Below are 27,522 nucleotides of genomic sequence, written 5' to 3' on the forward strand. Positions count from 1 at the left end.
GCAAGTCTGTGGCCGAACTGCGCCGCAGTGTTTAAAATGTGATGCTTGGATCTAAATGGTTGTAATTCCTTGTCTTTAAACAGAGAGAACGTGGGCTCAAGGAGGGAGATGTTGGAATGAGCTTGACTCGAGAAAATGCTGGGAGGAAGGAGGAGGGTGGGAAGCGAGCGATGATAACCCCAGCTCTGAGAGAAGCGCTCACAAAACAAGGTGAGGTTCTGCAGAGAGCAAATGGTGGCCCAGCCTTTGAAGTCTTAGTGGTGGACTTTTAACAGACTAAGTGACAGATGGTGTTCTTTGGTAGAGGTACTGCTCTGGGCGCTCAGTCGTGGCAGGCTCTGACCAGAAGCAGGACAGGGCTTAGACAGGGGCCATTTGTACCTGATTGTTGCAGGATAGGAATCTGAAGCTGGGTAACACATCTGAGCATGATGCGCTCTGAGTGCGGTGAGTGTATCAGAGCTCAGAGGGTTTAATGTGCTGCTAAGGCAGCTCGGGACAGAAGATGATATTCCCACATGTCTTTTGCTCTGAGAGCATATGTTCCTTAAAGACTACTTAAAGATCAGCTTTGCCCCTGCTTTTATTTCAGTTTCGAACTCTGATTTTGTTATTGAAACTTTATTTCCGAAAAAAAAGTAGTTCAGTGGAACTTCACCAATTCACTGATTGGATCAGTGGCCTTCCAATGAGCTGTAGAAAACTTAATGCCCTTTTTAAAACAAGGAAGACAAGCTTAAGAAGAGCTGGACTGAGGGTCCTGCAGTTCAGAAGCTTCAGCTCTGAATGGCAGAGCCAGGAGAAGGGTGATGGGAGCTTCTGTTCAGCTGGAGACTGAAGGTAGTTTAGTCTTAATTTCTTTTATTTCTTAGGGTGAGAGTGTGTGCAGTTTTTCTTCCTTGCTAAATCGATAGTACCTCTCCTGGTGCTGCTGAGAACATGCTTGTGGTTATTGTAGTGGAGGCACCTTGCTTCAGAGCTCTGGTGTTCTAACTACATCCTGTGTGAGTCCAGCAGCTGTGGGATCCCAATACCTTTGTTCCACAGGATCAGCCTGAGCTTTTGTAGGTGACTGGTGGTGTGTTTGATCATGGTCATTGTTGGGTTTTTTTCCATTAACAAAGCTCTTTACATACATTTTCCATATAGCACTGCTATAAAATAAAGAGCCATTCTTTAAATTTGTAGTCTGAAGGAACAAAGTGAAGGCTTGGCAAGGAGTGGCAGTGACTCTTCCTCCTCTTTGTGCCCATAAGGGTGCTGCTGGGACCAGTGGAGAGGTTGTAGGAGGCTGGTTCAATACACCTTTTCAGCTTCAATTCTGAAGGCTACAGCGTGGCAGTTAGACTGCAGTGTGCTGCAGAGCAGCCGCAGCACTGTTACAGCCTTAGATTTCTAATTTATTCATTTATTTAGTTACTAGTGTCTGTGTTTGATCCAGAAGTCTCATGGTTCTGCCTGCCAGCAGGCAGTTCAGGGGACTGGTGGTTCTGGCAGCTCTGGAATGTGCTGCTGGAGACAGGGTTGTCTAGAACTGGGCAGTGGGGAGGGAAGTGTTCTTGTCTGCAGCAAGTCCCCTGCTTCAGAGGCTGGAGAGGCAACTGACTCAATGGAAGGGTGCACCAAGTCCCCCAGGCAACTTGTGTTGCTTTAGCACACAGGAACTTGAGATGGGCTGTTCTGCAGTGCAGGGTTTGTGCTGCCTCCGCCTTGTGCTGTGGTAGTCACAGGAGTGTTTCACACTGACCCAGTCTGTATTGGTTTGGTTTTGGGCCGTGAATGAAACTGCTTTTCTGATGGTCTGTAGAAGTGACCATTTGGAGAATGAAAACAGTGCTGGGGGGAAGGTCACCTTCCTACCATAATTTCTTTGACACAAGGGGAAGCTCCACAGAGAACTTGTGATGTTCCAGGGACCAGGAATTCATTATCCTCAAATCATAGAATCACAGAGCAGTTTGGGTTGGAAGGGCCCTTGAAGCTCACCCAGGTCTAACCCCTTGTCACAGATAGAGACACCTTCCACTAGAAGAATCTAGACTAGAATCCTTCCAGCCAAGTTCCCAATATAACTGTGAGGGGGAAGAGGAGTGTCATATGTTTCCTTGCAACTAACACAAGACAGGCTTATGTGGCTATAAAAATAAAACAACTCCCTCCTTCCCTCAGCACCTTTCCCCCCAAAATAATAAGTGCAACATAGTCAAAACTGATTGCTTTAGGTGTAGGCTCAGTGTATTTTCAAGATTATCCCTGAGGGCATAATTAGCCCAAGAGAAGTTGAAACTAGTCCTAGTGATTCAGGAGAAAGCTGTTCTTGGAAGTTGTAGTTGCCTACCAGGAGTTTGCATTTGAACAGCATCTCTTCAGACTGTTGCAATGCTCACTATTTTGATTCACCTTCAGACAAACTTACTTTCCTGTAGGTAAACTGAATATTGCTTAAACAGTGGTTTTATTTTAGCCCTGGCATTGAATTTCAGCTAAATATAGCCTTACCTATTGGGCTGCGCAGGTGTTAGTTGCCTGGCTGCAAATACCTTTATAAACACTGCTCTGTAATAAGTGGCTTTTTAAAATCATGGCCAATCTTATGTTAGGAGAAGATGCTGATTCCCTTTTCCTCCGTGTTCAGTCTTGTATAAAATACAAACACGGCATAAACTATTTAGTGACTCCAAGTAACAAGTATAGCAAGAGAGAGAGGCTGACAGAAGTTATTTGGCTGTGTGTTGTATCTGCAGTGGTACCATTCTGCAGTGTTAATGCTTTAGTAATCTCATCTGTTTAAGTAGATGTCCAGAAATAAACTGAAAATAGAAGCAAACTTTTCCTATTAATGTTTTCTGTGGTGATTAGACACAGCTGAACACATTTGCATTGGCTTTCTGTAGTTGCTTATATGTTCTTGAAACAACCCCTACTGGGCTGGAAGGTTTTTATTTTGCTTGGCCTGGCTGGTGCAGGATTTTGTATGTGATGCAGTTTGCCTGTCCAGAGCTCAGTCTCCCCTCTGGCAGGTTAAAGCCATTCCCCCTTGTCCTGTCCCTTCAGGCCCTTGTCCAAAGCCCCTCTCCAGGTTTCCTGCAGCCCCTTTAGGCACTGGAGCTGCTCTCAGGTCTCCCCTTCAGGAGCCTTCTCTTGTCCAGGCTGCCCCAGCCCAGCTCTCTCAGCCTGGCTCCAGAGCAGAGCTGCTCCAGCCCTCGCAGTATCTCTGTGGCCTTCTCTGTACTCACTCCAACAGCTCCACATCCTTCTTGTGACTGTAAAAAGCTGCAGTGTGAACCCATGGTGGTTCCCTCAGTGTCCCCTGTATCAGCTGTCCTTATTTTATGAGACCAAAATACAAAATTCTTGTCATTCTTGCTGCCCTGAAGTCAGTACAGCAGCAGCACAAGGACTGTGCGCTGTTGGAGTGGTCTTTACCACTCTTTGATGTGCCAAATGTTTTCTTGATAGCAATGGTAAGAAGAGATTCAGAGCAGCCCTGCAGAGAAGGACTTGGGGGTGTTGGTCGATGAGAAAATGAACATGAGCCGGCTGCAGTGTGCGCTCGCAGCCCAGAAAGCAACCGTATCCTGGGCTGCATCAAGAGGAGTGTGACCAGCAGGTCGAAGGAGGTGATCCTGCCCCTCTGCTCTGCTCTCATGAGACCTCCCTTGGAGCACTGTGTGCAGTTCTGGTGTCCTCAACATAAAAAGGACATGGAACTGTTGGAACAAGTCCAGAGGAGGGCCACGAGGATGATCAGGGGGCTGGAGCACCTCCCGTATGGAGACAGGCTGAGAGAGTTGGGGCTGTTCAGGCTGGAGAAGGGAAGGCTGCATGGAGACGTCATAGCAGCCTTCCAGTATCTGAAGGGAGCCTACAAGGATGCTGGGGATGGACTGTAGTGACAGGACAAGGGGTAACGGGTTCAAACTTAAACAGGGGAAGTTTAGATTGGATATAAGGAAGAAATTCTTTACTGTTAGGGTGGTGAGGCACTGGAATGGGTTGCCCAGGGAGGTTGTGAATGCTCCATCCCTGGCGGTGTTCAAGGCCAGGTTGGATGAGGCCTTGGGTGGCATGGTTTAGTGTGGGGTGTCGCTGCCCATGGCAGGGGGGTTGGAACTGGATGATCTTAAGGTCCTTTCCAACCCTAACTATTCTATGATTCTATGTTCAGGCTGAAGCCAACTGAGTGGTGCTGAACACAAAAGCAAAGGCTGGCAGCTGGGGGGGAATCATGGGTTTCCTGCAGCTGACTTTTTGAAGTGTTTGGTGGTCAAACATGACGTCACCAGTGACAGGCAGTTCCATCATCCCTATTAGGGCAGTTGTATTTAGCAGTGCTTCAAGTCGACTGTGTGCTACGTATGGATGTGCAGGAATAAAGCAGACAAAAACCAAACTCAAAGCCCCAACAAGTCAATTGCTTGCTTAGAAGATTCCAAGGACCTGGATTTCTTAAGGTACTCATACCGTGTATTTCTGACAGGCTTTTGCTTTCTTCTTTTCTCCTGTATACTACTAAATAAAACTGTGCTTTTCCTGTGGGCAGTGCAAAGGGAATGGATTAATGATACCCAAAGATTGACCCCACTGACATTGTTTTGGTTGGTCTGTGGTGTCTCTGCTACCACAGGTACAGTTTTCCTGCCATCCAGTTGGATTGTTCTGTCTTTCCTGGTTAAGTGAGCCTACAGTTTAGCACCAGGGTGTCCAGGATACTTCTATTTTACTTGTATCTGAAGGTAGGTGATATTAGGAGGCAGCTTGTATCTGAAATAGTTTGGGCTACCTCAGTAACCACTTATTTTCATGCTTTGCCTTCATGGATAATATAAAGATGTACTTAGATCTATGTTTTTCAGTGTATATGGGCAATTAAGAGGCTTACTTCAGTAAAATATTGAAGACTGGGCTTTTCAAGTGCTTACCAACCTTGTTTGTGATTCAGTTTTTAAAAGCACTTGTCGGCTTTTGCTGTCCATTCCTTGACTGAGGTTCCAGTGCCTGCAGCTCTGAGCAGTTCTGACCACCTAAGCTTGGCTCACCGTGCTGAGCTTTGGGAGCGTGCAGGCTTTGGAAGCGAGATCCACTGTGCAAAGACCTTGCACAGAGGTTGCTGCAGGAGGGGGTTTTGATCTTCGGGATCCCATGTCCTTTTTGCAGAGCTGTGAAACTCCAGGTGGCACTAGCAGCTCACAGCTGGGTCAGGGATCAATAACACTGGTGCAGTGCCTGAAATGTGCCACAGCATTCAAATGTTAGCCATGGGAAGACTGAAAATCAGTTTGCCAAATAACAAATGATTCTTAGAAAGCAGAATAAATACAGTGACTGAAACCAGGCAAGATGAAGCTTACTGAGCTTTCTTGCACTCATGCCTATGTAGATAAACAGTGAATATAGAGTTATACAGGAAGAATCCAGAGGCAGAAGATGCTGAAGTCCCACAGTGTGGAAGCTGCCAAGAGCTGCTGCTGAGCTCAGTATAATACTAATTCACTGGTGCAGATGTAGCAGCTTATCAGGGCAGAGTAGCTGGTGAAAGCTTGGTATTGCAGGCCTGATTCTTCTCTCATGTAGTTACTGGAGCTGGTAGGATTACCCCAGGTATAATAAAGGAAAGTAAGCTTAAGTAAAAGCAACAGCCTTACAGTGCCTAAAGGGGCCAGCAAGAAACCTGGAGAGGGGCTTTGGACAAGGGCCTGTAGGGACAGGACAAGGGGGAATGGCTTTAACCTGCCAGAGGGGAGACTGAGATGAGCTCTTAGGCAGAAGCTCTTCCCTGTGAGGGTGCTGAGGCGCTGGCACAGGGTGCCCAGAGAAGCTGTGGCTGCCCCATCCCTGGCAGTGTTCAAGGCCAGGTTGAACGGGGCTTGGAGCAACATGGTCCCAACGTTTATGAGCTTAGTGTTACTGCTTGATAACGTTCTCTTCACCCAAAAGCTTGTCTAAAAGCTTAATTCGTGTCTTATTATACTAAATAAAGTGACAATTTTGGTGAAGTTTGGCAGGCTTCTAGCTCATTCAGAATTTATCATCTAGAGCAGGATCAACTAAATTGCAGACTTCAGATTAGACTTTAGTCAGGAGTTGAGCTGATTACTATGAGCCTGCTTATAATTTAAGGAGTCCTTTGAATATTAGGCTGTAGAAATAATAAGTGGATTGTGTTTGTTCAGCCCTAATATCTGAAGGTGCACCAGGACTGTGAGCAGAGTCCCATAGAGGCAACACTCCGTATTGTTTGGAAGGTGGTGTATCCAAATATTCACTTAGAGTGATTACTCATGAGTAATATACCTTCAGAGCAGAGAAGTGAACGTGTTTATGAGGAGTCCTGGCAGGTGCAGACTTCTGGGCCGTTGGTAAGGTTTGATTTTTCCATCATTTCCTTTGGCAGAGCCCCAGTGAAGTTGTGGCAAAGGTGGTGGAAGAGATGAGCTGGCCTGAGCTTTCACAAGGGTTGTTCAGCAGAAGCTACTGGGGGGAAATAGAACTGAGAAGCCCCTCAGACTGATTCTTGAACACATCCTCATGTGTTTGGTTTAGAACTTAGCACTGCTTGGTCTTGCTTAAGCCTTTGTACTTTCTTTTAGCCCAAACTACTTTGGCTGCCTGTGTTACCAGCCAGCAGTAAAGCAACTGCTTGAAGAAACAGGCTCTGCAGAGCTGGAGAGACTCTGCTCACTTAGAGCAGATGTGTAACAAACGTTCTGATTGATTTAATTTATCTAATTTCCAAGTCTGAAAAAGCAGGAGGTGGCCAGCGCTCACTGGGGTGGCTTACCAGGGTCACCACACTTTCTACCAGTCACCTACATGGTGGAGACCTGAGTTCAACAGCTTTGTGCAGTGGTCTTGAGAAGTTCTGCAAGTATGTGCTGTTTCTTCCTGTAACTGTAGCTGTGACTCCTGGCAGCAGCAAACAAGATGAGTAAACCCCTTCTCATCACTGAAGCTGGCTGAAGTTTTGATGTTGAATGTGTACAATTCTCTTGGCCTTCAAAGGAAGCCGTGGGCGTTCCACATGGTGGAAGATGATTTAAGTAACTTAAGAGAAAGTGCTGCGGCTTCGGGCTCCGGAGCTTGGCACCTTGCTCAGTTTAGCTGCTTTCTCTCTTCCGTCAAACAACTCGGTAGCAGATCTGGGTGAGCATGTCCCATTTCCAATTTAATGTTAATCTAAACCCCATTTAAAAGCAGCTATCTTACTTCTACTGACAAGTGATTTGTGAGAGAGTGATCTTACATGAATACTGTTGCTGGATTCTGAAAAGTGGAATAAATAAGGCTGGGGCTGTGCTGGCTGCCATCAGCAAGGAGCCTGCCTTGTGCAGCTGTAGTAGAGGGAGCAGGAATGCAGCACCCTTTTCACATTTGGCAAAGGTTTCTCGTCAAGAAATCCTGTGAGGACACAAACTTCAGGTGCACATGGAGGTCTCAATTGGGATTAGACCTTGCTGGACAAGCCTGTTTGCAAAGACATGCTGAAGGAATAAATAGGACAGACTCGGGTGGGAGAGATGATGTGACGCAGCCAAATGCAGTTGTGGCTATCCCTCTGACAAGTGTCAGTCAGAAGTTGCCACAAGGTCTTCTGGGTCTCATCAAGTTGTGGATAAAGGTGTTCCAAAAAGCATGTGGCTTTGGAGACTATCACTTCCATGCTAGAAGTGCTGATGTCTTCAGGAGAGGATTGGATGATTTGCCATGTGAAATACCAAGGCTTTTCTGGCTTGCAGCACTTGCTTTCTTCCTTGCAGTATAGGGGGTTATTCATTTAGGGAGGAAAAGGTTGAAATGTTGTCCATTTCCACATTGCCGGATGGGGAGAGGAAGCTCAGGACATAGCAGCAGCCTGACGTTGATGTCCCCAAATCCCTGCTTAACGTGGCAATTGGCCCCTTTGCCATCTAATAGGGGGTCCCCACTGCTTGCTGTTGCAGCCACCTCCCCTGTGCTGTGCTTACAGTCTCTTGGAGAATCGCCTGTGTCCTAACCCCCAGCAAGGATCGAACCAGTGTGAGGAGACAGAAGTGTCCTCAGCCACGTGCGTCTTCGCACAGTTTAATTCTTACCTGGTGCAGCTCTCACTGTAGCTCCTGACTCAGTGTCCTGAGAGCTATGGGGGACTTTGGGGCACAGTCACACTCCCCTGTGGCCTTGCCACGCAAGAGAGACATGGTGACATATGAGCAGGATCACTGTGCTACTTGCTGGAGGAGGTGAAGGCCAGTTCTTCCTCTGAGCAGAAGGCTTTTTTCCCCTGTTAAGCTCATGCTGGTTGGCCGGAAGGAGACTTGATACATAAAACTTGATTTTTCTCTTTGATGTGTTAGTATAAACATCAGCCTGAAGCAGTCAGTTGAGATGTGCTGGTTTGGGGACAGCCAGGCCATCAGTATATGGGTGCCGCTGTGTGAACGACATAGTCAGGCTTCTCAAATCCCTCTTATTTTTATGCTGATTTTTGAAGTGACTTTTAATCCTTCAGACATATTGGTCCCTAAGCACTTTTTTCAAAGAGGAAAATAACCCGACTCAAGCAGCTTGGGTAATAATAGTACTTAGTGCTTAACGAACGCTGTGGAATTAATCTTCCTGGACCAATAAATTGAAATGAAATTGTGTTGATGTTGGCTGGAGAGCAGAGAAGTGATGTGAAATCAGCTTTCCTGTAGGCACAGTGCAGCAGCTCCCTCTCTGCAGCTCCACTATGGCCAATGAAGGTGGAATTGGTGAACCTGTGAAATTTGGGTTCAAGGTGAGCCCTGCATTGTGGTTCATTGCCTATGCCCTCACTGCTGAATCAGATGATGTCCTCCAGGCTGATCAGACCTGCCAAGAAGCAGTGGGAATTAGGTCTCTGTGGTTCTGGGGAAGAGTCTGTTCTGGGGTGATGGCTTAGGGATGGGGAGATGCTTCTGGTTCCCTGTCCTGCTCCTTCCCACATCCTATCCCCCTGGGGTCAGTGAGGTATCCCATGTCACTGGGCTAGACCTGTTAGTCTGCCTTCCTGTCACACTGAGAAGTCTTCTGGCCATCCCCTGTTGATTCAAACAAGACTGAGCAATATAAATACCCCAGGAGAAGAAACTCTTTCAAGTTGTCCAAAGTCCTTTGTGCAGCCATGGCCTTTGCTCCTATGTCCTCGCAGCATGAAATGTGGGTGGGCACTGAGTAGCATCACCTTGGGCCAATGGGAAAGAGCAGCAGTGAGATTGTGATGATGAATAATTTGGTGTACCAGTTGGTACATTTTGTGTTTGAATTATTGCAGGTTAAAAGGTTAAAATCAATAGTTTGATTGTTGTTCTGTTTGTTTCCAGGTTACAAACTGATGGGGAGCCATTCGGGGATGAAGCTCTGCCAATGGGCAAAGGTAAATGCTCTCTTTCTTTCTCTTATTTTCTAAATGGAAAGAAAAAAGGAGACACTCAAGTAGTACAATTTCCAAATAAAATATTGTTTAAAAAAATGGTAGTATTTGAATAAAACCAAATTTCATCTTCCAAGCTGTAGTTTTACATTTCAAGCTATTAAAATCCCACTGCGAAGAGTGAGCATGTGACCGTGGCCAAGAGCTGGGAACATCATTTTCTGTTGTTTTTTCCTGTTATTCTGCTGTCTGCTAAAATAACTCCTGCTTCCTGAGATACACAGCAGGAGCAGAACACCACAGAGAAAAGTGGGAAGGTTTCATCACCACTGTGAGGTCCCTGAAACAGAGATACTGCACTCTGTCGTTCCACTGGAACAGGCGCATAAGGGCATTTGAGCCTGTTGTTCTGGGACTGTGACCACAGGCGAGTGGGGACTGGGTGGAGCAGCACTGAGGAGAAGGACTTGGGGGTGTTGTGTGACAAGAAGCTCCCGATGACCCAGCTTCAGTCTGCTGTTGAGGCCAGAACCCCCCTGTGTGCTGGGCTGCACCCCCAGAGTGTGAGCAGCAGATCGAGGGTGATCTTAGGCAGAAGCTCTTCCCTGTGAGGGTGCTGAGGCGCTGGCCCAGGGTGCCCAGAGAAGCTGTGGCTGCCCCATCCCTGGCAGTGTTCAAGGCCAGGTTGGACACAGGGGCTTGGAGCAAGCTGCTCTGGTGGAAGGTGTCCCTGCCCGTGGCAGGGGTTGGAACTGGATGAGCTTGAAGGTCCCTTCCAACCCAAACCAGTCTGTAGTTCCATGATGTTACATTCCTGGGGAGTAATGTTGATATAACATATTAAGGCCTTCAGCATTTGGGGGATGATAAACTATGACAATCAGCACCTCATTAAGATGCCAGCAGTTCCCTAATTCTCATGCTGCGGCAGGGATGGGTTCCTTGTCTCTTGGCTTGCTTTGCTGTATGATCAACTTTGTTTTTGAAAAGAGCTCTTTGAATGGCAATCCCCAAAGTGAGTGGCTGCAGTGAGGGTTTCCTATTGAAATGCCTGGTATCAAGGAACTGGTTGATCAGAAGGCTTGTTCTCGTGAGCAATCTGAGAAGCCCACCGCTGCATTGTTGTAGTTGTGAGACATCCTGAGCCTGATGATGCTTCTGCTGTTTACTCTTACAAATGTTTTTGTCTTCTATAATTTTTAGCATCAGAGAAGGCCATGCAATGTTTAAAGGAAAACTTGTCAAACTTCATCAATGCTGTGACCAAGAGAGGAAACCAGAGAACCCATGTTTATTGTAGAACAGGAATTTAGTGCAGCACTCTAATGCCATTTCATAAAATAAATAGCAGCTCTGTGTGCTTAGATAGGACCCTACTATTTTTAGCTAAAGCAGGAATTGAATGTAAAGTGCTCTAATAAATTGAGCTGAAATTGGTTACAGGCAGCGGCTTTGACTCAGATCCACACCAATATGTGAGTATCTTTGGGAGGCTTGTTTGAGGTTTGTATCGGCAGAAAGCAGAAGCAGGGCTGAAAGGATTAGTTTTGAGTTTCATAGTGATGTCTCAGATTAAAAAGATTCTGACATATTCTGAGAAACAGCAGAAAAGCTGCAAATTTTAGGAAGAGTGTCTTATGAAATCCAAAATATCATAGAATCACAGATGGGTTTGGGTTTGAAGGGTCCTTAAGGCTCATCCAGTTCCAACCCCTGCCACGGGCAGGGACACCTTCCACTAGAGCAGCTTGCTCCAAGCCCCTGTGTCCAACCTGGCCTTGAACACTGCCAGGGATGGGGCAGCCACAGCTTCTCTGGGCACCCTGGGCCAGCGCCTCAGCACCCTCACAGGGAAGAGCTTCTGCCTAAGAGCTCATCTCAGTCTCCCCTCTGGCAGGTTAAAGCCATTCCCCCTTGTCCTGTCCCTACAGGCCCTTGTCCAAAGCCCCTCTCCAGGTTTCCTGCAGCCCCTTTAGGCACTGGAGCTGCTCTCAGGTCTCCCCTTCAGGAGCCTTCTCTTGTCCAGGCTGCCCCAGCCCAGCTCTCTCAGCCTGGCTCCAGAGCAGAGCTGCTCCAGCCCTCGCAGCATCTCCATGGCCTCCTCTGGACTCGCTCCAACAACTCCGCGTTCCTCTTGTGTTATTGCCCCGGGGCTGGATCAGGACTGTGGAGGGGTTCTCCCCAGTGCACAGCAGAGGGGAAAAATCAGTGTATAGTGTGACTGTTTACATGCACCCTTTCAGAAGAAAGATCCAAATTTACAACTGTTTTAGCTAGAAGCTTCAACGTAATCAATAACTTCTCTCTTGCAACACCACAGTGTAGCAATGTGCTTTACCAAAGCTTTTAACCGAATGAGCCAACAAAAGGAAGCAGGTGAAGCACTTCAGCTGCCTGAAATACTATTGTAAAAGCTCACTAAAGAGTACAAGGATCAATTCCCAGGCTGCCCTACTCAAAACTCCATTCTTTTCATTTGTCTGCTAGAGCACTGCTTCTAGCAATAAATTAAATAAATACCTTGACCTTATAAACCCTCCTTCACACCAGAGAGTGGCTCCAGCAGGATGCTGCATTTCCCTTCCCAGCAGAACCACAGCAGCCTTCCCACCGGGCATTAACTCCTATTTAGCATGCAAGTTGGTCAGAGCAGAGACTGTCTTTCATTATCTCAGTTAAATAATAATAAACTAGAGTGAATCTTTACCGTTCTCCAGAGAAAAACTGAAATATGACAATGGTACCTTTTAATCTACCTTCCTACCTTGGTGATCCAAAAGAAAGTCTCCACTGAGCAGTAGGGAAAGAATCCGCAGGTAATCCCTGACATATGCAAAGCCTTGCTATACAGTTGGAAAATTAAACAAGTTCTTGGTATTTGTTTGTCTCTCTTTACTGTTAGTCAATGCTCCGAGGAAGCTGCTACAAGCACAAGTTTGATGGAATTGAGAGCCACCGCTGCATGGAGGCCGTGCCAAGCCTAACCTGCGCCAACAAATGCATCTTTTGCTGGAGGTAAAACCTTGATGCAGTTTTACTCTGGGATAGGGGCTCTGTTCCACTCTGTCCCTGTCCTGTTCCTCAAGCCTAGGGCAGTGTTATTTGTCGTGTCCCTTTCATTTGGAAATTGGTGGAGGATGGGTTTGGAAGGGAGCAGGTCGCTCCCCCTTCCTGCCTGAACTCCTCTGCTTCCAAGAGCTGCTGGAGCCCATGGGTCTGGGATGGTCAGATGTGAACTGAGTGAGTGGGCTTCATGTCACAGAGGCTGAGGAGGTGCCACCTTCCCTAGAGCTGTGTTCCCTGTCAGACTAGCTGGGGACCAGTGGAAAGAGGAATTGGGAGGGAGGAGACAGGCTTCTCCATGTGCTGCTCTGCAATTCCCAATTGGCAGAGGTTTAGTTCCCTCTGGAGATCACTACCTGAGACTCCCCATAGCTCCTGGTGCTCTAGAGAACATGGGCTGCGCAAAGTCACCAAGGTGCAAAGCGAAGTGAGTATCTTTGGCTTGAAATTGGACCATTTTTCTGACTTCAAGTACTGACTTCACCCTTACCAATTCAGTTACAATCTCGGTGAGTGAAAAGTGATGACTTGGTAACTGTTGCCTTCTGAAAACAGTAGCTAATAAATGACTTTCCATTCTAGTCAGTAAAGTGACCCCTGTAGTCAGAGGAATGACTTTGTTCCCTAAAGGCGGTGAGCTCTGCCAGGATGGGAATGGTGAGCAGCTCCAGCAGTGCCTACTCACTGGGCTGTCAAGGGAGCATTTTGCCAGGCTGGGGGAGTGCAGATGGGGTTGGTGAGAGACACTCAGCAGAAATAAAAGCAGTGACGTGAACGTGCGCTGAGTAGGAGGACGTGGAGGTTATTCTGTGAGCTTTTTCGTCTTCTACTTTGTCAGCTAATTCATACAATGGGGCTTGTGCTTCCTCTGGGAGCTGGTTGCCAGTAACACCCATTCCCTCCTGAAGCCTGTGTATCCAACATCCCAATATTTCCATGCAAAACCAGACACATTCCTCTTGAATCCCACTTTTTCTATTTCATAGTCTTCAAGTTTTAATAATGGAACTATTTCATGAGGATATTGAACTGGCAGCATTAGTGCAGAAGGACTGCTAGAATTTTGAGGCACTTTGAAGCTGTGTCCCATGTTAAGTGTATGCATTAGACACTGGTCATCCTGTGAAGTTTGCATTCTGAAATGTTAATTGGGGCTCTTGATGGGCTTTCAGCATATCTTGGCTTGAAAGAGCACAGCAAATGGCATGTTTAATGTGCAAGTTTTGCAGCTTTTCTTCAGAGCAATTTAATGGTTGGAAGGAAAATGTACTGCTTGTGTCTTTTGTCTTGTTTGTCCTTTTTTCCTATGTATCAGCTTCTAGTGGTGCATTTAATTCTGCAGTGGTGACTGGACTGGTAGGGAGAGGATTGCCATGCATTTTGTCCCTCTGTCCCTACACAGCAGGTACATCATAAACAGCAAATAGAAAGCAATTGCATTGTCAGAGTGAAGAATTTTGCTCCTGATAGTGCACTGCAGACCATTTAACTCTGCTCCCCTTCAAAATGACCCACTCGGTATTTCTTAGCAGCAACAGCAGCCTGTGTCTGGTGTATGGGGCTGAACCAGGGAAGTCAAACAAGTGTCAATTGAACAGTGCAGTAATTGGGATAAATCACCATCCGTGATACATTCCATGTGCTTCTACCTCATCATCCCCTAACTGTCATTTGTCACTTTTAAGAGGAAACCTGGAAACAGTAGCCCTAATGATAACGAAAGCTGGAATGCTTATTTTATTAATGGTAACAACCTGAATGCGAGAAACAGCTTTCCAGGAGACTGTGCTGAAAAATGTTCTCATTTATCTACCTTCTGCAAGTGAAATGGGTTGCAGGTGTTTCTCTTTCCTATGGACTGCAGCTGGCTGTCTGCTCTTCTCAAGACTTCTATTGAGTTGGAGGACTTAAGGCTCAGCTTGAGACGCATCCCAAGCATAACTTTATGTACACCTGAGGCTTGACATAAGTCATAAAACCGTAGATGGTTTGGGTTGAAAAGGACCTTAAAGCTCCAACCCCCTGCCACGGGCAGGGACACCTTCCACTAGACCAGTTTGCTCCAAGCCCCTGTGTCCAACCTGGCCTTGAACACTGCCAGGAATGGGGCAGCCACAGCTTCTCTGGGCACCCTGTGCCAGCGCCTCAGCACCCTCACAGGGAAGAGCTTCTGCCTAAGAGCTCATCTCAGTCTCCCCTCTGGCAGGTTAAAGCCATTCCCCTTGGCCTGTCCCTAAAGGTCCTTGTCCAAAGCCCCTCTCCAGGTTTCCTGCAGCCCCTTTAGGCACTGGAGCTGCTCTCAGGTCTCCCCTTCAGGAGCCTTCTCTTGTCCAGGCTGCCCCAGCCCAGCTCTCTCAGCCTGGCTCCAGAGCAGAGCTGCTCCAGCCCTCGCAGCATCTCCATGGCCTCCTCTGGACTCACTCCAACAGCTCCATTTCTCTCGTGTTGTTGCTCCCTGCAGGACTGCGGGGTGGGGGGGATCTCCCCAGAGCCTCTCCCCTTCAGAGAGCTGGTGGACAGTTTGGGGAGGCAGGTTTATAATGTGGCAGCTCCTTTGGAGGATGGGAGAAGCAGATTATCCATCTGAATGATGTTTCCCCCCGCAGGGCAGTGATGGTGCTGTGCTGAACTCCTGAGGTGGCTGCATTGAGAGCACGGGGTGGGGGGAACCCCTCATCTTAAGTACTGCAACATCCCTAAGTCATAATTCTGCTTACAGATACAGCCTGTCACTATCACTTACTGCTCTCAGCTGGTCTCTCTGTGTTTGTAGTGTCTCTGTAGCTTAATTGTCTAAATGGAAATGTGCAAGTGACCAAATCTTCTTATCAATTAGAGCAAGTGTGAGGACTGGGGCTTCTGACACCCAGTTGCTGCACCGGCGCCAGGCAAGCCTGATATGATTATGTTTTCTGGCTGAGCATCTAATGCCCAATCAATTATTGTGGAGAGATGGAAGAGCTAAATATGATTTAAATTAATAGGGTTTATTACCTTTGCATCTGAGGAGGAGGCAGACCAGACGGAGTGAAATATCCTGTACAGAAATTGGTTCATATTTCTTCTTCTGTAACTTTATGAGGTTTATACATGTACTTGACGGCTTCAGCTTGTACAGTAGACAACAGCTGAAGCTCTGTTCAGATGATCTCAGTGTGTGGCTCACAGTAAGCCCTGCAAAATGAAGATACTGAAAATGAATAATCTCTTTTAGGAGAGGTACTTAAGGTCATTAAAAATTAAGAAGAAACTGAATTAAACAAAAGCTTTTTCTCATTAAGTCACTTGACTCCAGAGGCTAAATTCTTCAGGGAGATGTGGAATGTTATGATATCAAAGGAGTTGACGTGCAGGTTTGTAAAACTTGGAACCTGAGCCTGAAAGCTCAGTCTCCTTCCATCTGCAGCCACCATCCTTGTCCTGCTGGGTTAATATTCACTTCTCCTAGTGTTTCAATTTGTAGGTTTTTTTCTGTTTTAATGTATTGTACCCCAAAGTTCATTGTTTTGTTCAGATTTGATTTGATTCTTTTCTGGTTTCTGACCTTTGGGACTGTCTTCCAGGAACTCTTGAAATAACCCTAGACATGGGGTGGGGGACAGGGCGACATAGGATATATCTAGTTCATGTCCTGGCAGTGGTGGTAAGGAAAAGAAGTCTCGGTGCCTTTCAGTGCTGCTCTGCCAGCTCTGTAATGCTCTGAGGCATTTCTGAGAGAACAAGGTAACATGGTTCATTAGGTGAGATGGGAGCAGACCCTGGTGGCTGAGTGCATGTGTCCCAGCTTGCAGGAGCATTGGCACTTTGAGGCGCTGGCAGTGTTGGTGGTGCTCAGTGTTTGTGCAGGATGGGGTCACAGCAGTTGCTTGGTACTATGCGAAAGAGTGAGCTGCTCTGGCTGGTTTTCAGTATGATGTGGTAGGGATGACAGCTCCACATCCCTCTTGTGGTGTTGCCCCAGAGCTGAACACAGCACTGCAGGGGATGATGCTCTCTTTTGTGACCAATGCTTAGTACTGTGAAGTCTTACAAGCAATTCTGAGGGAAAGTGTTGCATGGATATAAAGTGTCATCTACTCCAGTGATCAACTGATTGATGTTGACCCCTGCTTGGGAACAGGAAGGATGAAAGTTCTGGTGGCAGTGATCATGAAGGGACAGAGGCCACAGTTCTCAGGAAGGAATGGCAGGGAGAGAGCAGAATGAAACCAAACGAGTTTGAGAGGCAGACTTCAGTGAACCCTGAGAACTGGCAGGAGCCATCCTGGAGAACAGTTTAAGGGCAAAGGAGCTCAGGAGAACTGGCAGGATTTTAAACCCTATTTAGGCAGAAGCGCAGATTGCAGCAATACAAAGCAAAGATATGAAGAATAACAAGAAACCAGTCTGCTCTTCTGCAACCTTGTGATCCTCCAGCTGAAAATGAAATGAAGAGCACAAGAGCACAGGGTCATAATCAAAAAGGTGAAGGCAGACACATATGTGTGGCCGTGTTCAAAGCTAGGTTGAATGGGGCTTGGAGCAACCTGCTCTGTGGGAGGAGGTTGGAACTGGATGAGCTTTAATGTTCCTTCCAACCCAAACCATCCCATGAGCCTATAGTTTTAAGAGAGTATAAAGCAGAAGCTGGTTTATGGGAGGTGGATGCACTGCACCACTAAAGCACACACCTTCACAGAGATCTGATTGACTGCCAAGGGTATTCTGGTAATTATGGCAAATAATACTGGTAGATCCAAGGTCTGGTGGGAATGCCAATAAGGTAGGTGCTGGTTTGCATCCTGGGGAGAGCAGGAGCCAGCTGGGAGCTTCCCAGCACGTGTCATGTAGTTTTTCATGTTCCACGGTGGTGGGGTGCTGTGCAGTCATGGTTTGTCTCTGCAGTATCACATCCAGCCTGTTTCACACTTGGGATCTTTAATAAAACAAAGGTGTTCTGGTGTATGCGGGTTGAATTTTTATGCTTGGAAAGGGAAGGAATACTGTGCGCAGTTATCTGCTCAAGGAGGGTCACAGAGCCCGCAGTGGAAAGGGAAGGTGACAGTGGAATTCTGTTTGTACCAGGGACTGTGAAACAATCTCATCAGGCACAAGGTATCACTTCTCCCCTGCTCCCCTTTAGAAGGGAAACTGCTTTTTGCCAAATAAGCAGCTTTGTAGACTTGACCTGGTATTTTTATTGAACAGTTAGAATGTGTTAAAAATTCAAGGACTGTTGGACACTGATGGCTGTCCAGTGTGTATCAAAAGCCTATTGATTTTCTGCCAACCTTACCCTATTAAAAATGCAAGGTACAAGTTCTGTAGTTAAACATGTAAGAGTTTTATAAATGCCTTTTATAGCTGGTATTCAGGAAATTTTCCATGTTGGGAGGCAAAAAAAAGTGTGTGGAGATTTACAAAGCAAAGCTGTTTTAGCTTAAAAGATCTTTGAAATGGTAAATTGGTTTGAGTGCAGCATTTGAATCCTTGCTCTTGAGGTAGGGGAAGAAATGTTTGGGCCAAAGGGCTGTTTTTATTGATGCTGGGTCTAGAATTTGTGTGTTTTAGCAGTGTGGAGCTGCTGGTCTGTCTCACTTGGAGGAGTCTTGATTGTTCAAGGATTGTTCAGCCTGGAGAAGAGAAGGCTTCCAAGAGACCTTACAGCAGGTTGAAGCACCTAAAGGGGCTACAAGAATCATTCTATCGTTAGTTCCATGCACTGCAGTAAAAATGAGATCTTCTTTGAAGGAACAGAAGAATTTTTGAGGACTGTCTTATCCTATAGGATAGCCTAGAGGATAGCCCTCTGTCCTGTAAGAACTCTTGTGCATGCTTTTAGAGATATGTCATCTTCTCTTTTATTGTTGCCAATGTTTGTACTATTTTTGAAGGTATCAGTTATTGTCATATCATTCTGTTAGGGTAATGGATGGGGAGCCATCTCTCTGATAGGGAACTAAGGTGGGACAGTGGGAAGTAGTATATTTGATGGATACATTTTCTAGGTAGAGGCTGGTAAATCTCTGCGCCCTTGTGAAGGGCACACAGAGAATGGAAACATAATTCAAAGTTATGAGATAGGCAGTGTCTGATAATACAGCCCTGGTTGCACTTGGGGAAAAATGAAAACCCAAACAAAAATGTATGACCTGAAGGAGGAAATTCTAAGACTGCCTGTGTGTCTGGCTGTAAGAGTGGATAAAACCAGTTCCTTGTCTCCCCAGTCACCCAGGCACTTGTGATGGCTGGTACCCGAAGTCACCAACCAGCCTCTCTAGGCAGATGTGCCAGATGCTGCTTTTTTTCTCCCCCAAGTTAAAGCCCACCAGTAGGAGATCAGCTGGAATCAGCTCTTCAAAGGAGCTGTGCTGATCAAAGGAGGCTTGGCTGCATGCTCTGCTGAGATCTGTGCTTGGCAGGAGCTGAAAGCTGTACACCATGGCCTCTTGCAGAAGCTTCTCATGTTCTTATGGTTCCAAGCTCCTGTGCTGTGTTGGACCTGTTGCATGCCTTTCAAAATCTGCCCAGGCTCTGACTTTGCTGAAGTGCACTGACTGAGGACAGGACGAGGCTCATCTGCAGGAGCAGAGGTTGAGAACTGTGTGTGTTCTCAACCAAAAGTGCAGCCAAAAGTGCAGGCGAGTTCACACACTCCCTGAAATACCCACTAATCCTGTTTAGTTTATCCCCATCCATCTTCTGATTTGTGTGGTCAAACAATTCCTACAAAACCTCTCTGCAGTGTATGTCCCATACGCTACATTTGCTTTAAACTGCTTTGAGAAAGTGACTCTCAAACTTTACGTGCTGCTGGAATTACCTTCTGTCTGCTTCTAAAGCTGGCACATGGTATTTGTCGTTGTCCAGTCACAAGATGCTGAGTGAGAGAAATTAATTAAATCCAAAACCAATTTACAGTAGCTTTAGGAAAAGGAAAGTTATCCTTTAATCTCAGTGCGTGGTTGAGGTGCTGCTTTCTTTTCAAATGGAGTTCTCATTTAGTACTGTCAAGTTTTTGTGGCATTAACCATTAGTCCTGTCACTTTTTCAGGGCTGAGCCTGGCTGCTTTAACATGCACCAGGCTCTGCTCTGATCGCAAACCAGCTTTTCTACGTGAGGTTGAAGCAGTATCCACCAACACCTCTTTTTATCTTGGCTTTGCAGCATAGCATATAATTTTCTGTACTGCCTCAGCTCTAGGTTCTTGGCAACATGAGGTGATCTGAGGACCTGGTTTCAAACTCAAGGCTTTGGTTTCTTTAAAACAGACCAATCCCCAATCTAAACCCTCTGATATTGTCTGAGTACACCAAGGCACGTCAAGGAAATGTGAAGTGACATATTTGGAACAAAAGCTTGTTTGTAGTCAGCTGATTTCATATCTGAGCACCTGGTTGGATATAGAATCACAAAATAGTTTGAGTTTGAAGGGACCTTCCAAACTCATCTTGTCCAACCCCCCTGCGATAGGCAGGGACACCTTCCACTAGGTCAGGTTGCTCAGAACCACATCCAGCCTTGGCTTTGAAAGTCTCCAGGGATGGGGCATCCACCACCTCTCTGGTTTATTTTAGATACAGATGCATGGCTTGGGTGGGGGTGTTTGCTGATTTAAGTCTGTTTTTCCCTCTATTTGCAGGCATCTCAGGAGTGCAAGCAGCTCGCTTTGAGGAAGCAATGACCACAAAGCACTGTGCACTGTCACTGGTGGAAGAGCCCATCAGGTACCCAGAGATCAACCGGTTTGTGAGGCTCCTGCACAAGCACAGGATCTCTGCTTTCCTGGTTACAAATGCACAGTTCCCAGATGAGATTAGGTAAGAGTTGGACAAAATACCTCCCTACTAAAACATCTGAGTGCAGACCTGTGTTTTAATTCCATTTTATCGCTCATCAGTCAGATCTGCACTGACAATAACGAAGCCCGCTTGGCATCTATTTGATTTTAACCTTCATCTCCCCGTGCTCTTTCTCATCTCTTTCTACCAGTTTGATTTTTGTTTCTATATCTCTTAAAGTGTGTTTACTTCTGAAAGGGAAGAGGATGTAATATAGTACCTCCCGGAGGTGCAACGGAAGAAGAGCGAGTGAGGTCTGTGTTGTGCCTGGGGACATGGATGATAACTAGTGTGAGTGTTTCTGACAGCCAGAGCAGGTGACTGAGCTTGTAAATTGCCTTTTTCGTTTCTGAGCTTGTCTTGCAGTCTGATCTTTGTTCTAACTCCATCAGGCAGTTTGGACAGGGCTTGGAGGAGCCTGGTCTAGTGGAAGGTGTCCCTGCTCCTGGCAGGGGCCTGGAGCTGGATGAGCTTTAAGGTTTCTTCCAACCCAAACTGTTCTATGATTCTAAGACCAGCTGTAAGAGTTCAAGCCAAAAATTTATCTCCAGTGTCTCCAGCAGAACCTGGAGTGCAGGATGAGAAAAGGTGAAAAGCACGAACTCCTGCCAAAGTGAGATGAGTATTTTTTAATCTCCCTCTTGGGTGGATTTGAGCTAAAAAAGCTCAAAACAGTTTAATGATCTCTGATGAAAGAGTTTTTACAAATGCAAAGAATCCCTGTGGCAGATGTTCTTTTGCATCCAGGCTGCTTTTAACAAAAGCATAGAATCCCAGACTAGTTCGGGTTGGAAGGGACCTTAAAGCTCATCCAGTTCCAACCCCTGCCATGGGCAGGGACACCTTCCACTAGAGCAGCTTGCTCCAAGCTCCTGTGTCCAACCTGGCCTTGAACACTGCCAGGGATGGGGCAGCCACAGCTTCTCTGGGCACCCTGTGCCAGTGTCTCCAAACAACCTGAAGCAATGCAAGCAAGCAAACACAGCACATGGTCCAAGGGGTTGGGAACCGATCACAATACTGTTAGATGCTGCTGGTGCTGAAGTCCAAGTCCAGCCCTGGTGTTAGTGAGCACGTTAGTGGAGCTGAGCACAGGGTGGTTTAGGTTACTTAGCTTGTCTTGTCCACTCCGTGCCTCTCTGTATTAGCACTCTGTGGTGGTACTTCCTTTTCACTTCCTTCTTGTGGTCTGAATTTGGTACTGAGGGGGGAGGGCAATGCAGTTTTTGAGCGAGTAATTATACACTACAAAGGCATTCCAAATGATTGAGTAATTGTGTAATCAAGTTACTTTGTCATGGATTATGTGCCTGAGAGACAGAAATTGCTCTGTCCTAAAAATAGCATTTTAAAAAGAGAGCACGTGCTATATTTTGAAGCTGCATTTCTTAGGATCCGCTGAGTGTTTTTAAAAAGAAACAAAAAAGAAAGTGGTAAAATGCTAGTCTTGCTGTCTTAAAAATTGCAACTGAGCCTTGGCTCATCAAAGCAAATGATTTGCTTAATATGGTAACTGAAGCCTGCACCATGCTCACTTTTCCACTGTCAGCAGAGGGAAGCTGTAGTGTAAGAGCTGGTCCTAAAATTGGCAGCAGGGCCCCTAACATCCAGCGCTATAACAGGGAGTGAGGCCTGGGGTTTGTGCTCATGCTGGGAGCGGTGCCCATGGGCTCTGCAGCCCTCTGGCTGGGTCTGCAGCAGGTGCTGCGTGTGCCTTCCTCTCTCCTCCTCCACCTCTTGTATTTGCACTTCAAGCAACCTGCTCTAGTGGAAGGTGTCCCTGCCCCTGCCAGGGGTTGGAACTGGATGAGCTCTAAGGTCCCTTCCAACACAAACCAGTCTGGGATTCTATGATTCTATGACTGCAGCTTCATCTTCCTCCAGGCACAAAAGTGTCATTATAAAGTGAAGGAGGTTTTACAGCACATGAGCTCGCATTGAGCAGTTACCTGGCTCTGGTCCTCTTCCTCCTCTTGTTTTTGGCTAGTGGCTGTGGAGAAGAACCTTTGTGTATGTGTTTGGGTTTATGAGCGTCAATAATTATCATAGAATATTCACTAGACTAGATCTTAAAGCCTCATGCTTATTATTGCTCATAAGCAAATGCTCATTTTTATTCTATTGGCATTTCTGTTCTTTATCTCATTGACCAGGCTGTCTCCTGTCTGGCTGGGGAAACCCCCTCATGGCTGGTGGCCTGAGAGCCATTTATTGCTCTTCAGTTGTGTTGTCCTACTCAGTCAGAAATCGCTGCCCAAGTTCAGATGTGGTAAATGCAGTGAATTTGCTCTCAGCTGGGCTGGAAATTACAACCAATAAAGTAGGAGGAACATTGGAAAATCCATCCTGGTGCTATGCAGTAGTATTTTCTGTGGAGTTTGAACTGTAGCTGTGTTCCAGGAACATCAGTTTGTGCCCCTTCTCCTTGTTCCCCTTTGGCAGAGAATGCACAAGGTCAAACTGGCTCCAGTTCCAGCCATGGCAGAGCCCTGTGGACCCTCTATTTCGGAGCAATGTGGGGTAGAAATCCCTCCCTGGGATCTCGTTCAATTCCTTAATTTTCTCCAACACAACAGTGAGTCTGGCTCTTGCCTGTCCTGAGGATTGAGATCCTCAGAGAAGAGGTTACTTTTCTGAGCTCATATTTTGAAAACACTCTCTCCATCCTCTGTGGGGCCCCTTTTAACTGGGCAAACGCAGCATTAAGTAAAGAAAGGAGTGTTTTGGCCATGATCTTTGAAACTGAATACTTCAATCTACTCTCTCCTAGAACACTTGATCATTTTGAAGGCTGTGGCTTTGGGCTGCCAGGCCAGACAAGCTTCTTTGCAAAACAAGTTGATTTGTTTTTTTGTTAAAACCTAAAATGTTATATTTATTCTGGGCTATTTCAGTCTTCTAAATACATACGGAGAGAATACGTTCAGATATGTTGTTTGATTGTCTGTGCTAAGTGGATTTTCCTGGATAGCAAGGGCTCTGCTTGGTCTCATTCTGGACATTTCTTGTCCCTTTGTCACCTTTGGAGGGCAGGGGATGTTGTATTTTTAGGTGGCACTGTTTGGCAGCTGAATAATAGTTTCTAATTTATCTTCATCTTCTCTAAAGATCCAAATCAGTTTGGGACCGTGGCCTCCTCATTAACAGACTTCCCAAACAGTGCTTGCAAAACATTCTAAAACTGTGGAGAAATACGTGGTACAATTAAGATGCTGTCATTCCATGGGGTGGAAGATGCCATGGGGGGTGGATGTGTGTTGTGCTCACTGGCTTGATCAGTCTTGTCTGTGACAAGGTAGCTCGTTTTAGGTTGTTCCTCTTAATGTTCTTCATTATCCCTTTGCTAATGGACTGCAGTGGTGCTGCATCTCCTTTATACCCTTGGGGTTTACAGAAGGGATTGACTCAACCCAGGCTCTTCACGCTCCAGAGGAGGTTTAATCTTTTTAGAAGTTGCTGCTGTTGGGCTCACAGATGCTGTGCTCACTGGCATTGTGTGACCAGAAAGACTATACTGAAGGATTTATGTGAAATAAGAGCCTTGGAAGTGGAAGAAGAACATGTTAGGAGAACATGTTGGGGGATTGTGCTTGGTTTTATTTTCTAAACAGCTTTGATTTCCCTTCCAAAAATCGTTTGACTGATGCCAGCTGCAGGCCAGGTGTGAGTTCGGTGTGTCTGGTAGAAAGTGGCTGAATTATGGCCGCATTTCTTTTGAATAGGATGATTTCTCCATCAGCCAGAGCAAATAGAGCTTGGGGAAGGGGCTTTATGGTAACTATGGGGAGAAGCAGAGCCTTTCAGTGCCTTGTGCTAACCCCGGCAACCAGCTTTGGGAAGCCTTTCTGCATGTGTTACAGCTACACTGGAGTGAAATATGTTCTCGTTCAGAAAGGAGCAGATATTGAAACATCAGCCAAGGCCTCTGTATGTGATGTTCTTAGCTTTGGGGTGTATTTGTTGGAAATAAGTTGTAATGTCTTGCTATTAAGATGATGGTCACTTGGTGGAGATGAACCACTGGACTTGGATACTTTTCCTTGTAAATACTGGATAGTTGCTACTGGAGCAGCAGAGCAGCTTGTTTAGAAATCCTGTATTTTATGTATGCTTTGGTAGGGAAACACAAATTCAGCTAGCGGTGATGGCTGAAAACAACATTGCCTTCTCCTTTTTATTTCCAAGGAACCTTGAGCCAGTAACGCAGCTGTATGTCAGCGTGGATGCCAGCACCAAAGAGAGCCTGAAGATAATTGATCAGGCCCTCTTCAAGGATTTCTGGCAGAGGTTTCTGAACAGTTTAAAGGCCTTGTTGGAAAAGGGACCCAGTAAAGAGTGTGCTTGGAAATATTCTTTCATCTGGACCCTATCCACTCAGTACAAAAGGAGACTTGAGAGGCTTAAGCTGGAGCGTGGAGTGGGTTCTGGGTGTATTTAGAGCATATTTACATGTTTTTTACATTGAAGTGTATGAAGTCCAGCATGTTTGATCAGTTTTCCATATGGGGAGAAATGTAATGACAAAAGGAGAGAAGAATGCGAGTCAAATGGGATAGTAAACTCTGCTGTGAATTAAAGATGCTATGAGAGATTAAGAGATTATAAAACAATAGATAATTTCCTGATGGAGCATTTACACTTCAAGCAGGATGCTGAAGGAAAACTGGAAATCCAGGGAAGCTTAGGAAGAGTCATAAATCCCCATGTGGCTCTTAGCACTGGTTCTGAAATGATGCAGTAGATAAAGGACTTGACAATGTGTGTGCTGGAGTTCAATAGCTCCAATTGCCCTCCTGCTACATAGAAATCTGCTTATTTCTGGAAGATTTACCCAAAATAGTAGATCTGAGTGTAACAGCAAAGGTGACCCTTTGCACTGTCAGTGGTTTGTAGTAGTTGGTGTCTGTTGGAGACAGCTGAGCAGTGACCTGAAGGCCGATGGGATCACGGCTGCTGCTGTCAGCTCACAGTGTAGTCTGCCATTTAACAAGCTTTGTAGTAATTAATAAAGCACTCGTGGTCCCAGCATCACATTAATTGGTAAGAACAGAGCTTCATGACGATGTCTTCCCTGTCTTACTTACTGATAGGTAAGATGGAAGCAAGTACTTTTGTTTACTCATTTGGCAGAAGTTGACATGATGCCTGCTGAGATGAACAGACAAGAGAGACTGTTTCATTTGAATAATGAGATTTTCTGCCTTCTGAGATGACAGTGGTGGACCATTTTCTGCCAAATCCACGTTAGTAGACCTGGGAGGCTCAGTGTAATTGTGTGACACTTTCTCCTGCAAATGCTGTGAGTAGCTTTATCAAGCTGCCTGCATGCAAGTGCTGGCTGATCTTGTTAAGCAACGTCTCAGGACAAACTCTGAGCTTACTGAAATCAGGTACAAATTTACTAAGTTCTCTGTGTGATTACAGGATGCTGTGGAAAGACAAGGAGCTAAATATTGAAGGAAAAAGTACTGGAAACATCTTTTGGGAACTTGCTTTTGCCCACCATTTCTTCTGTCTCTCTTGACCCTAGATAGATACTGTTCATTCATTGCTGTGTGTTGTCAGAAATTCCCTTGCAAAGAATTGAAGGTGAAAGTATTGGCAAGTCGGTCCATACAGCTAAAAATACTCTGGTCAAGGTGAAGAGGAGAGGAAAGAGAAACTCAACTAGAAGGTGCCTTTTCTCCTCAAAGCAACTGCACTTTGAAGGGTCCTTGAAACAGTAATAGCACAAGAGCCCATTAATAGTTGCTCCAGTTGGTTTGCTCTGTTCAGCTGCACATTGCATCATCACACAAGGGGGACAGAAAGAAGCTGCTCTGTGTTAGGTTTTTCTCTTAATGTTCTGAGTGGTTCTAGTACCCAGAAATTATCTTGAGCTGCTTCCTGGCAGAAGCATCTTTCTGTTTTCCTCCTGAACACGTCGCTTGGTGTTCACATGAGATGTTAAGCACTGCTCACTAGGACTGTGATAAGTGAAAGGTGTTGAAAGCTGGTGCTTCTTGAGAAATGCAGATCCTGTGTCAGAATAGGTGGGGAAGTGCTAATGCATTGTGTTGGGAAAGTGATGCTAATGTACCTGGAAACAAAATACAAGTCCCATATTTTCACACTGCCTGAGAAACCATCCAGATGTATTCAGTTCTCCTGAGACCAAGACAAGCTGGCACTGCAACTGATATGAGTCACTGCTAATAAGCATCATGGAGAGGTTTGGTCTTTTTGCATTTAGCAAATAAAAATGGACAAAGAGAGCTTTTAAAAGTGCAAGTTGTACCTTGCTGGGCTTGTCTTTGTGGTGGTTGGCAAGTGCAGTGCCTGCACAGCTACCCTGCTTGCTTGTGTGTCTGCTGAGGAGCCAGGTTTGGTGCTGCAGGGATGGGTAGTTAAAGAGTTTCTGCTGCAAAATGTTGGTAATAGAAACAGACAAGTGGGAGAAAGGAAGAGGAGAGGACATGCTTCAATGTGAGAAAAGAATAAGGATGTCCTTCTTGGACATCTTCCTGCCACCCAAAGGCAGGTTGATTCTTGTTAGGAATAGAAATGGAAGGACCTGGGCAAAGAGATAGGGTTCAAATCTCTTGCCTTAGTGAAGTAGTTAAACTGATAACGGATTTCAGGATTTTAACTGAAGTTCTGCACAAAGTTCTTGAGCTTTTAGTAAAGGATTGAATAGTGAATTTTTCCCAGTATGATTTGACAGCATCATGCAGCACGTTGGTGATGAGTTGCTGTAGCATTTCCAAAGGAAGTTCAGGAATAAAAGATAAAATGTTTTGGTGATATTTCTTTCTGCAGCAAACAGCAAGAAACCTCCTCTTTGTCCGCTACTATTTGGAGCAAGTTCTATCCTTTCTAGAGTGGTTCTCATTGAGATGATCTTTGTGCTGAGAGATGTTTTTTTGAGAGAGGAGGTTTTGTTAAGCAGCAGGTAGACTCCCAGAAGGCTTCACTTGTTTCTTGTCAGGTGTCTTCTGCCCTCCAAATTAAATTGAGAGCAAAAAAGAAAGACATTAACATCTGCAATTCAGAATGTGCCCTTTCCAAACGTCATCACATTTGAGAAGTCTTGTCTCATCCTCTGACAGCCTTGAGTTCATAAGAATAATTGAGAGGTGACTTAAGTGCCTGGAGGAAGCACTGAGAATGGGAGTCCTTATTCTCCTCATAAGGATGAGAACTGTTCCAGTGGCATTTTTTCCAGCCATTGCTGCTTCATAATGCTATATCCAAATGAGAAATGAGGTACAAATTAATAATGAGGG

The 27,522-nt window shown here is 45.9% G+C and overlaps 1 protein-coding gene across 1 annotated transcript in view; it reads left to right on the top strand.

Moving 5' to 3' along the window:
* Positions 1-27,522, top strand: part of LOC308227350 (S-adenosyl-L-methionine-dependent tRNA 4-demethylwyosine synthase TYW1-like) — a gene marked incomplete at both ends in the record, with an annotated part of 112,272 nt that overhangs the window by 14,759 nt on the left and 69,991 nt on the right. Inside the window, 7 exon segments of the mRNA XM_080629894.1 lie at positions 84-210; positions 9,324-9,376; positions 12,276-12,388; positions 12,909-12,945; positions 18,258-18,309; positions 20,059-20,236; positions 24,443-24,593. Of these exon segments, the coding sequence (XP_080486020.1) occupies positions 84-210; positions 9,324-9,376; positions 12,276-12,388; positions 12,909-12,945; positions 18,258-18,309; positions 20,059-20,236; positions 24,443-24,593 (711 nt within the window).

This window comes from Psittacula echo (assembly GCF_963264785.1).
Source record: "Psittacula echo genome assembly, chromosome: 15".
NCBI classification, from domain to species: domain Eukaryota; kingdom Metazoa; phylum Chordata; class Aves; order Psittaciformes; family Psittacidae; genus Psittacula; species Psittacula echo.